At 37.7% G+C, this 11,424-nt stretch overlaps 4 protein-coding genes across 4 annotated transcripts; all 4 read right to left on the bottom strand.

The window, feature by feature from the left end:
* Positions 1-1,099: 1,099 nt before the first annotated feature.
* Positions 1,100-2,171, bottom strand: CBG27410 (the record flags this gene model as incomplete). Its single annotated transcript, XM_045238796.1, has 7 exons — positions 1,100-1,230; positions 1,280-1,471; positions 1,518-1,619; positions 1,666-1,740; positions 1,838-1,924; positions 1,969-2,016; positions 2,078-2,171. 7 exons carry the CDS (start codon positions 2,169-2,171, stop codon positions 1,100-1,102), a joined length of 729 nt encoding a protein of 242 aa, XP_045099777.1.
* A 4,564-nt stretch (positions 2,172-6,735) lies between these two features.
* Positions 6,736-7,137, bottom strand: CBG27409 (the record flags this gene model as incomplete). Its single annotated transcript, XM_045238795.1, has 2 exons — positions 6,736-6,839; positions 6,921-7,137. 2 exons carry the CDS (start codon positions 7,135-7,137, stop codon positions 6,736-6,738), a joined length of 321 nt encoding a protein of 106 aa, XP_045099776.1.
* A 766-nt stretch (positions 7,138-7,903) lies between these two features.
* Positions 7,904-8,359, bottom strand: CBG27408 (the record flags this gene model as incomplete). The annotated part of the gene is made up of 1 exon (XM_045238794.1): positions 7,904-8,359. One exon carries the CDS (start codon positions 8,357-8,359, stop codon positions 7,904-7,906), a length of 456 nt encoding a protein of 151 aa, XP_045099775.1.
* A 1,607-nt stretch (positions 8,360-9,966) lies between these two features.
* On the bottom strand, positions 9,967-11,176 carry CBG16307 (the record flags this gene model as incomplete). Its single annotated transcript, XM_002643539.1, has 4 exons — positions 9,967-10,062; positions 10,157-10,508; positions 10,556-10,922; positions 11,002-11,176. The coding sequence occupies 4 exons, from the start codon at positions 11,174-11,176 to the stop codon at positions 9,967-9,969; spliced, it is 990 nt and encodes a 329-aa protein (XP_002643585.1).
* Between the last annotated feature and the right edge of the window lie 248 nt (positions 11,177-11,424).

Raw genomic sequence — 11,424 nt, 5'->3', positions numbered from 1 at the left:
GGATACTTCGGTAAAATAAGGAAGGTTCCGAAAATAGGAAATTCCCTGCAAAGTGATATATCAGATGAAACATTGGAAAATGGAAAACATCCAGTGAGAATTGAAAAGGGCAATTGCTGACTTTCAGAACTACACTGGCCGTTCAACATACACTATATTTTTGCGTTACAGTAATCTGTATCTATTCGAAAACTTCTTGTTTCAAACCAATTCTTATGCAAATGTGCAATGACGATAATACACTGCTGTGTGTATTTCGTGTACGCCGCCTTCATAACGACCTCTTCAAACGCTGCTACACCTCCTTGAAACACTGAAGCAATTATGAATTATCCACTGTAAACCAGAGATCAGCGTGATAATATTATTGAAAATCCGGAAAAAGGAATGAAATGTAAAATCAGGAATAGGGAATGAAGAATTCCGCCCATTTCTGCTGTGCACCGTCACGTGAAAATGCATATTGTAACACCGAAAAAATATCGCTGGTCTCCCTCGCTTGAAGGGCTCATTTCATCTTGGCCGGTTTTCTTTCTCAGAAAAAAGCACCCGAAACAAGTAAAAACGTGGGAAAATGAAGCTGGAAACACCAAGTTTCCTCAAAACACGTGTTTCCCTAAAATCTGGAATGAAGGAATCCAAAAATTTGAAAACTACGATTTCGTCTTTTACGTTTTGCTTCCTGCGCATTCAGCTTCATTAAATTATCTGGAATCATCTCAGTGAATATGAACAAATTCACGTTTTGTTCGAATCAAGTGTGTGAGAAGGATTGAAAAATCTAAAAAAAGTCACAACAATTTTTTCATTCAAAAATGAGGGGAAAAGGAAACTGATGCAAGAGTCTCGTATACAAATTAGTGCTGACAAAAAATATGCGAATGATGAAAATTCGAAAAGTGGGTTTGATTTTTGCTCTCAATACAAAGGAAATCGACAAAAATTAATGAAAATGGAGAGAGGGGAAAATTCTGTAAGCTGCATTGAAAAACGTGCGAAGAAAAAAGGAATTATGATCTGGGGAGGAATGAAAGAGGTTCAATATAAATGTTCGAAATGAACATTGGGATTAACTGATTTCCTATGATCCTCTGAGAGCTCACTTGGGTTTTCCACCCTCTGCAGTCTTGAGAGCTTCAAACTTCTCTTCCAATCTCAAAAGATCTTCTTGGGAAATGACACACCTATTTTCACTGGTAGACTGCACGGATTTGACCGGTCTTGAGATAACTGAAAAATATGAAATAATTGATAATTGAAAAATTCCACAAAAAATTACCTTCATATTTTCCCTTCTTCATTAACGCCTCCTGATAATCGTATTTCTCATGGAATTGTTTTATGGTCCAAAGCATTTCGGGGTATTTCGGATAATCTTTGATGTCTGAGTAAGTTTTGAAAGCTTTGCAGTGCTCAATGAGCACACCAGATGGATCACATTTGAGTCGTTTTCCGGAGAGAAGACGAACTACTGTAAAAATTCATGAAAATGAAAATCAATGAGAGAGAACACTTACTGATTTGTCCTTTTAAGTTTTCGGTAGTTGAAGTTACGAATCCCTGTCGTTGCATGGCTTTTTTGAGTTCTGAGTTAACAAGCTCTTGGAAGTCTCGGACCACTGGAAAAAATGCAATTCGGTTGTAGATTTCTCAATTATAACTAACTTTTAATTTCTTCCTTGTAGTGTTCGTCATAGATTCCATCGTTTTTGAGCATTTGATCCATTTGTTCCCAAGTAGCTGGAAATTCCAAATGAACAAGCTTGTAGCTTCGCTATTATGGCGCTACTAATGATCAGATGCTTTCACTAGTACAGCCAGTAGAATGCAAACTCACGAGTAAAAAAATTATCCAATTCCTCAAAATTTTCTCTGGTGTATTCTTTGACTTTCTTTCCCAGAAACTCTTCTTCCGCGAGATCTACTGAAAATGAACAAGGTTGTATTCTAACACAAAATATTTCTCACCGTAGGGGTCAAATGGGTTTTTGACTTCATGCAACATGGCACCGTACACTGAAATTACATGGTTGGAAACAGACAATGCCATTTTGAAAACTTCAACAGTTTCACTTACTTTTCATAACGATTTTCTGATCATACGTTCTTGGAGGTTGACGACGATCATGTGATTCAATTTTGGCTTTATCCTCAGATAGAATATCATTCATAATGTCGAAAACATCTAGAACAAAATCTTACGGAAAGCATTAAAAATATTTTTTATGTTGACTACTTTTTGATACTTCTCACGGGAACCAAGACGAATTGGCTCAAAGTTAGTAGTTAGGTACTATAGGTTGTGATTTTATTAGAGTGTTTACGGTAACTCACTTCCTTCTGGATTCGCATCCCATCGTTTGACCACAGAAAAGAAGAACCCGTCAGTTTCTGGAAACACCAATTAAAAAAATCCCTAGTGCAGAGTTCACACCGTCATCTGAAGCTGCGTTTTGAGTAATCGCGTGCTCATAACTTGGTTTCGAAGACGATTCTTCAGTGCGTTGGTCAGAAGATGATTTCGGATGATTTGAAGTCTGTTTTGCGGACATATCTGAGCAATTATCTATTCAATTAGAGACTCATATACATTTTTTGATCATGGAGATTTTCACTAAAGAGAAAAAAAATTGAGATAGAATAGAGAATAGAAAACTCTCAATACCAGATTCGATATGTATAATCACAAGAATATCTGCTTCTCATTTTTTTTCCCTTCAATTTTTACTTTCTATGTCACGTGACCAGCAAAATCGGAAGACACAAGAGAAAGTGACGTGTTGCAGGAAGAAACAAAGACGGAGAAGTTCAAGGATAAATTTGCTAGACAAGATTGTGGTATAGATAGGAGGGAAGCCGCAATTACCTCGATATGCATCTCATGCTACTTCTCATGACAAAGTTGTGTGACATGTCCTTTGATGAACTGTACTTCAGATCAGCGATAAAAATTTGATGTGAAAACGAAACATATTAATTCAACTACAGTTTATTCGAGAATTCGTTTTAAACAGTTCCTGATTTAAGTTGCAAATTTACTTTTTGTTTCTGGCTACTGAAAAACTTTAAAGTTTATTTTTGAACATGTAGCATTATAGGAATTACAAATTGCGGTCAAAAGAACTATTATCTCTACTCTAAGCCGCTTTCAGTCAACTGATCGAAAGGACTATAATTTCACTCTCTAAAACGATTAGTCTTTTAACTATTACAGACGAAATAGCGCTTTTTAAATATCAAAACTAGGCTGAAAACGTGAATAATTGAGGCCAGAAAAATTATTAACAATAACTGTACTGTACACAAATATACACATTGGATAGTATGTACTTGCTTCGTAAAAGGTGACTCTCATTTTATTTTTTCAACTGAGAAGATGTATATCATAGAAGGAAAGCTAGTTCTTGATAATTTCAAAAGGTGAAAAGTGAAGGCGGGAAGGAGAGCTACTTTCTCACGCATACACAAACACACACCAGACAAATGAATCAGCGTGACTATGCAACGCGTCAAAAGGGGACCTTCTAATGAGCGTTTGCCCCCGCTTACTTATCTCTTTTCCGCATCTTAATTTCCGATCTGTTTCATAACACCTTTAGAAGTTTCTGTTGCTCCAAGTGAGCTAAAAAGCAAGCGAGAAGATGATTCGTATAGCAGAAAAGATTTAACTAGCAATAGCTCAATTTAGAAAATCAAACTTGAGACCTGAATTTCCCGCGATATAAGTATCAGGTTCCTGTATTAAAAAAAACCAAAAGAATTTCAGCACAACGATTTATCCTTAACAAGCTGTGTTTCGAAAAATGATCGTCTGACAGCGCGGAAATACACTGCTTATTGGGATCTGCTCTTATTTCTTTTTTACGTCGTTAAAAAGGATGTTATCATGTATTTTTGTTTACTTATAGAAATGCCCGCGACACATCAATCCAACATAACCATAAACCATCGTTTTGATAAACAGTTTCACTCCGCATTCTGAATTGCTTCCATTTTCTTCGTGATGTTTAAATCTTCTCCATTTCATATGATCACTTTGAGCAGACAGTTAATCCCTCTGAAAACGAATATCGTAAAAATATTTTGACTAGAATACAAATAATTTCTAAAAAAATGATGATGCCAAGAAATAAATCACAATTTTGACAACAGAGTTAGTTTTGAGGAATGCTTTTATTATGGAAGCAAGAACCAAAGAATCGCAGGATTTCTGATGGGCACACCACTATGTTATCATGTGTAAAATTTAAGAAACATGCTCAGGGCAGCGGGAAAAACTCGAATTACAAGACAATATTCACGAACTAGGCTGTGAAGAAACGTCGAAAAAAACTTTGATAAAACTTGAAAAATTAAGACCATAAACTTTAAAAATCAGGACTAGAAGAAAAACAGGGGAGCGGGCAGGGGAGAATTTTGAACCTGGTGGGACTGGATTTTAAGGAAAAATTACTGCAAACTTGGGCCGGGCTGACACCGGACCTAGAAAATTCAGAAATTCAGTTTCCTTCCCCTACCGGGCCTATCACGAAAATGGAGACACGCGAGATTATGTGATACCGGATGTTTTTTTCCTAATTTTTACCCTATTTCTGGCTTCATAAAAACTTTATTTTCATACTTTGTTTGAATTAACCTATTTTATCTCAAACATTGTTAACGTGCACAGTGGTGCTAATCAAACCTCCCCTGCCAAATTTCTCCTCAATAAATATCGTTGTCTCATTTGCTCCACACCTTTTGTTTTTCTGTGGTCGCTTTCGGTCGACAAAACATTTATCCCTTCCATATTGAGCAAAAATGCGCATTATGTTGAACCTCACCTTCTCTGTGTTTTTTTTAACAGCAACGAAAAAAAGAATATATAATCTCCTGACTTATTCTCACGTTTTTCTCTTTCTTCAAAAAGTAAGTGATTATCAAAAAATAACACATGCCTATTTTACGAACCGAGTCAATTGGCAGTATGTTAGAACATTTCTTTTAATGAATTGTATTGCGTGGTTTACAGATGTCAATATACAAAATCATTAAATTCTCCTTTCCCGTCATTTCGTTTATAATGAACCAATCGTAAAACATAAAATCATTGAAATTTTATGAGAATTAAAAAATCAAAAAATGGTCATGAGGTCACAAAAAGATTACCGTTTTCTGCTAGAGAAAATACCTCAAAAATGCAGAATCGCATTTTTTTGATGGTTTTTTATCTGAAATCTACCAGCTTTTTCCCTTATCTGAAGGCTCACATCATTACATTGTCATTCATCTGTGTATACAGGGTGGCCGATAATGATAGGACGTTTTTTTTTTGAGAGCTCCTTGGCCCGGCGCCAAAGAATAATTTTGAAAACTTTCGAAACTAATAGAAAGTAGGGGCCCTCTATAAGCAGTGATTTATATTATTTGGTATCATTTTGTTTTTTGTTCAGAATTATGAAGACTTCTCCACACCAACCCATGATCGCAACTTTTCTCGAGATGGGGTGCACGTGTTGATGTAACTAGAAGACTTGGAGTTTCTTCATCAGGTGTCCGAAATGTTTTTCAAAATATCCAAAAGGATCAGAGGAACCTACTAAAACAAAAATTAAGACCACCATTAACTTTGAACATTCACCAGACTCGGGGGATCTCAAACGCCCAATTGAGCAAAAAAATGGGTTTTAGTCTTGGTATTGCATGGTCCAGGGTTCAAAAAATCGGAAAATATGATTTAAACACTTGCAGTTACCGTATCTACCGCAAACTATTCCTTTCTTATACATCCGGGGCCTGCAGACGCGAAAAATGCAAAAAACTATTTTCACACCTCCACCTGCGGCGGGTGTCAGACGAGATCTAGGGTGACGTAATGAGTTTCCCTGATGAAACTCTTCCGAACCGTCGGGATCAGGGACAATTGTTACCAAAAGATGACAACGAATCTCCTGAACGTATTTTATCTTCAGATTGCCCTTCCGTAAAAATTTCAAAGTTTGGGATAGAATCACGGCAACCAATACTAATTTTTTGGTTTTTGGTGAAACTCAGCTCGCAGGTCTACCGAATGACAGTTTTGATGCATAATTTGTTGTCTTGGGCCACTCAGCAGTTTGTTGGACATATTTAAAACCATCTGTAAGACTCAGCACCGTCTTGTAGATCGAAATCCACAATTGCGGTCTTAGACGCTCATTTTCCTAGAAAACTCGGCTACGATTGGGTCTAACTTCACGGATTTCAGTCCGATGGACTTTAGTGTATGGAATCTTTTAAAGAACAAGATCTCAGGAATTTCCTACTGTTTTTTGGACTTTCTGTAAAGTCCATTTCAAAAGTTCTAGGGCGACTTTGACGTCAACTACAGTCGCCGCACAGCCAAATTTTTTATCATGCGTTTGGAGGCTTCTGTTAAAGCTCGTGGTTCTAATCATGACTACTTGTTATAAAACTAAAATTCTTATATATTTTGAATATTTTGATAAAGTTATTACAGTTATAAAACGTTTTTCTAAAAAATGGGAGACGTTTAGAAACGTCCTATCATTATTGGTCACACTGTATATAAAATATATAAAGCACAGTTTTTCATGATAATTTAACATTTATTCACCAACCAACGCCAAAAATGTAAGAAATTGGGAAAACGCAAGAATTTGTGGGGAAGGTGAATTGGAGAGGAAATGACTTTGTTTAAATGGGGAGGGCAAGGACAATATAAGCGGAAAATATCAGAATTCTTTGATGCTTCCATTAGTTCTGATCCAATTCCGATGGGCACATTGCCTGCCGCATGGTTGTCTCTGTACAACCTGTAGTGCAGCACATCTCCTGGAAAGCGACAGGTGGACGGATTTCTGAAATCAAGAATTATGTACATTTCTGTTGAAACGTTTCGAAAAGTCCTCTTAGAGAAATCAGACAAATTCTCAACGCACCTTTCGCTCTGCAGACAAATTGGGTTGCGTTTTCCCAATCTCCACAGTATCGAGTTTTGTAGGTCTTGCTGCCGACGGTTGCAGCATCGATCATTCGTTGAAGTTCTAGATCACGATCTGGCTTGGCTATCTGAGCCTTCCAATATCTGTGGAAGGCAGTGTTGTGCGTGTTCCAGTTGTGCTGGTTGAACTCCGGACCACTAATGGAATCAGCCATCACCTCTGATGGAACATTAAGTGCCGAGATGGCCGAGAGCGAGAAGAAGAAAACAAGAAGGGAAAGGTACTTCATATTGACTTTAGTCAATGGACAAGGGTTCTGAGCTCAACTCACCCTTTTATACTCAGTGGGCGGAGCCTATTCCGTGCACTTATGTTTTGTATCTTTCCGTCAGAGAAAAAGGGCGGGGTTTAGAAAGAGCTGTGCGAATAGGTGCCGTCACCACGAGTGCGTTCTGACGTGGAGTTCAACTGACAGCCGAGATGAAATTGAGTTTGATCAAAATGGAAAAGGATATGAGTTATTTTTAAATTATCGAAAAATTGAAGGACGGAAAGATCACGAGGAATATGAAGGCGTAGAGAAATTCATGACGTGATAAGAAAAAAGGTTCAAACACGGAAAATGGAATCCTAAACGAATCTGTGTCGAATATCGAATTTTTGCAGGTTTAAGGAGCTTTGGAAAACACATCCCAGTACTTGGAAAAGATGATATTTTGAAGACATCTGTTTTGAATAGTTTTATTTTTGAAAAAAAGTCCAGATGGAGAACATATCTTTAACTTTTCGAGAAATTTTGAATGACAAAAAATAAACAGCAATTTAATAGTTAACTGACTTCTCAATTTTTATTATTTTCACAATAAATCTGTTGTTCTCGTTGGCTTCCGCCTTGAAAGGAAATAAATTGCGTGAATAAAAAATTAACATGAATACTGGAAAATCGGTTCAGTTGAACAAGTAAAGAAATTGTCAGTGATTCAATTCGTATGATAACTGCTTATGCAACCTTGTACAATTTCCATCAAAGAGCACGGCTCTCGGCAACATTTTTCAAGGACCTTGATCAAGTTTTCCTCTGGAATTTTTATTTTCGAAATTAATTGAAGAAAAATGGATCTACCCGATGTAAATTCACATGATTCCCTGATAATTGTAGCCACAATGCGTTGACATGCCGCAAGGACGGTTGGCGGCTTCGGGAAACTAGGGGCTGTGCCCGTTTCCATGGTTGTTGAAGGATCGTCGGGTCTAGCAACATTCTCACTGCTGTCTGTGTAGACGGGATGGAACACAACGATGGTGTTTTTGGCGAGCGGTGTGCCGTGCTCTTCAGCATTCTCAAGCACTAAGTAAGTCTCAATGATGGCATCGATTTGGCAATTTGCTCGGGTTAGCAAGCAGGAAGAAAAGAACAGAAAGGAAAGGGTTATCATCTCAATGAGATATAAGGGAGAAATAAATGAGAAGGGCTGGGGGATATCCGAGCACCTTATATTGGTATTGGGCGGTTTTTCGTAATTTGTTTTTCGTATTCGATTTTGTCACAATAACACTGGTTTGTTAGTTAGAAAATGTCCATCAGGGGAATTGCAAAACGTGTGTGGGTTTGTTATTCAAAAATAGGTAATGTGAAATATTTTGTTACGTGATTTTATTTAATTTCTGATTATGATTCATTATTCTAAGTGAAATCTTTTACTGAAATCTTTTACTTTAAGAAAATTGCGATTTTTCTTCATATTAAGTTAGAGAAGAACATCACATGATTTCCGCATTCCAATTCAGTATTTTTCTTTCGTTTTTTTTTGTTTTTTTTTCAGTTTTTTTTTCTTTAAAAAAATTGTTTTCGACATCGTATTTTAACGTTCTGTGTAAAACTCAATTTTAGTCTTATTGTCTACAGTTCCAAAATACTCATTTTTTATTCGAAGGACTGAAATTTCATACTATAGTTGAGCCGACATCTAATCGGATTAGACAAATATCAATTTGAGGTAATGTTAAATTTTGGATGATTGAAGACATAAGATAATATATCCCTAAGTCATGATTGTCTGGAAAACTAATTTTTCGAACAAATGTAATTTATTACAAAAAAGGAGAGCTTTTATAACCTCAAAATAACAATGAAAGGCGAAATGACTAGTTAGAAACTGAGTTGGCACTTTTCAATTATCTTCTTTGTTTCGCATTGGTTTTCGCAACAATATTCAGCCATTATCATTATCTCCAGTTCTGAAAACTGTTCATCATTATCAAAAATCATTGGAAATCTTGGAAGGAAACTACAAGACTTACCCGAAATTCCTTCACATGAGATCCTAATTAGCTTGGCAAATCTTTGTTGACGAATATGGAATTTCGCACGGCTCTGATCGTTGGCTCCAACTTTTTCAACTCCAATTAATAATGCTACACAGATAGCAAAAAAGACAAATTTAGATTTAAAAATGGTTATGATTTGCAGTTGAAATGAAAAGAGTTCTTGCTGAGACTCAGGATTCCTTAAAGAGGGCGGTGCCAAGAAAGGAGAACCGTCAGTCTTTCTTTACCTGCGTCTCAATTCCTTTTGCTTTTTCAAAGTATCCGGACACGTCAGCACATGAATGAAAAAATAAGACCAGGATGCGGCTCAAGATTTTACTGACATGTTTTCGTCTGGAAAGAGACGGGTGATTCATGCTTTGATTTCTTTTCTAGACGAAATGGCTTACAATGGTCAAACGTTTGAATAATGGCGTATTTTAGAAAACCTACTTTTTCAGTTCGAGTTTTCCCCCGTCCACAGAGCAATAGAAAGAGAAAAGGAGAATGTCAGATCGAAGTGAAAAGTTTACTCAATTCAAAAATTAGCCTAAATTGCTGACAAACAATAAGGAGGAGGAGGAATACAAAGTAGAAATAACACTGGAAGTGAACATCAAGGGATGGAATGTTTTGATTAGAAGATTACAAAAAATTATCATAATACCGAGAGTATTATTTTAAAAAAATGGTTTGAGCATTGTGTTCAGTGAAGAAGAAGTGTTCGGCATCCATCCTAATCCTTCTTCATTCTGGTGGTGGTCATTCTGTAGATGATTGAGTCTTTCTCTGGGTCGATGGAGGCCATTCCGACCACGATGTAGATCAAGGCCTGGAAAAATATTGTTTTATGAGGAGAAATCCAAACTAAGAAAACCCAAAACAATAGGGTCGAAGACGTATAACAAGAATTTCAACCTACTCACCACAACAAGAATCACAACCAATCCGAAGAAAATGGCAAAGATGGCTGGGTAGTCAGTGGACACTGGAACTGTGACCATGTAAGCCTTGCGAGCATTTTGAATGATGTCTTTGTAGGCGTCAGCGGCGGCATCTCTCTTTTGAATGTTGTGGGAAGATGGAATTTCGCGGTCCTCGGCTGTGTTTTCGGCGGCTCCAGACTCGGCCTCGAAGGTGAGAAGCTCGACGACAGCTTGTCCGCCGTAAGAGTTGTTGATGGCAGAGGTAAGAGCCTCGATGGCGGCCTTGATGTCAGCGACAGCTTCTTGCTTCTGAGCGGCATCAGTGATTCCAACCAGTCCGTTGATGATGACGCTGAAAACAAAAATATCAGACTCTGAACTTTCAAAATCATATTATACCGGAAAACATCAGCGTTGTTGTCCATCTGAACACCGGCGGCCTTAATAGCGGCGGCCAATTGGTAAACAGCCTCCAACTCGCTTCTGAGGGTGCTTCTGGCGGTCTTGATCACGGAAGCGTCGATGGTCTCTTGTTTGGCAGCGAGTGCAAGCTGGGATCCGGTGATTCCTCCAGCGGTCACTTGGACGGATTCACGGTCAGCTCCGAAGATCAAAGCCATATCCTGCTCGAATCCAACAGTCTCGATTCCGTCGCTCTTCGTCGAGTAGACTTTTCCTCCAAGGGTGAAATCATCGGAAGCTCCAACAACCGAGACAACGGCAAGGGCTCTTGGACGGGCAAACAAATCAACAGCGACCGAGAAGCCTGAAAAATTTTCTAATGATCATTTCGATATAATTTTTGATCTATTCATGAGATCGGCTTTTATTTTTAAAACACTCACCATCCACTTGTCTGGCGGAAAGTCCAAGAAGATTCTCATTGAGCGTCGAGATTTGGGTGGTCTTGATGGTGGATCCGGCCTCTGGGAACTTCAACGAAGCTGGAGAAGCCAGAATCTCCAAATTAGAGGCAGTGCATGTGGCGACCAGAGAGGCAAGAAGAAGAACAAATTTCATCCTGCAAGAATTATTGGGGAATAGATAAAAGATAGTTAGCAAAGAAATATGAAGATATAAAACTGTGAAATTGCAACAGTGAAAAAATTTTAACGAGATAAAAATATAAATTGCAAATTATTTTTTTTTGAATTACACATAAATGTTTCAGAGAACTAGTGGTATTTAATTATAAGAGTTCCCGTTCAGGATGATTAGCATCACATGATGTGGATCTAGCAAAAGTTAAAATTAATGTTAAGAGAGAG

This window comes from Caenorhabditis briggsae, assembly GCF_000004555.2.
Source record: "Caenorhabditis briggsae complete genome, chrX, whole genome shotgun sequence".
NCBI lineage: Eukaryota > Metazoa > Nematoda > Chromadorea > Rhabditida > Rhabditidae > Caenorhabditis > Caenorhabditis briggsae.
This window is presented reverse-complemented; position numbering and strand designations above follow the sequence as displayed.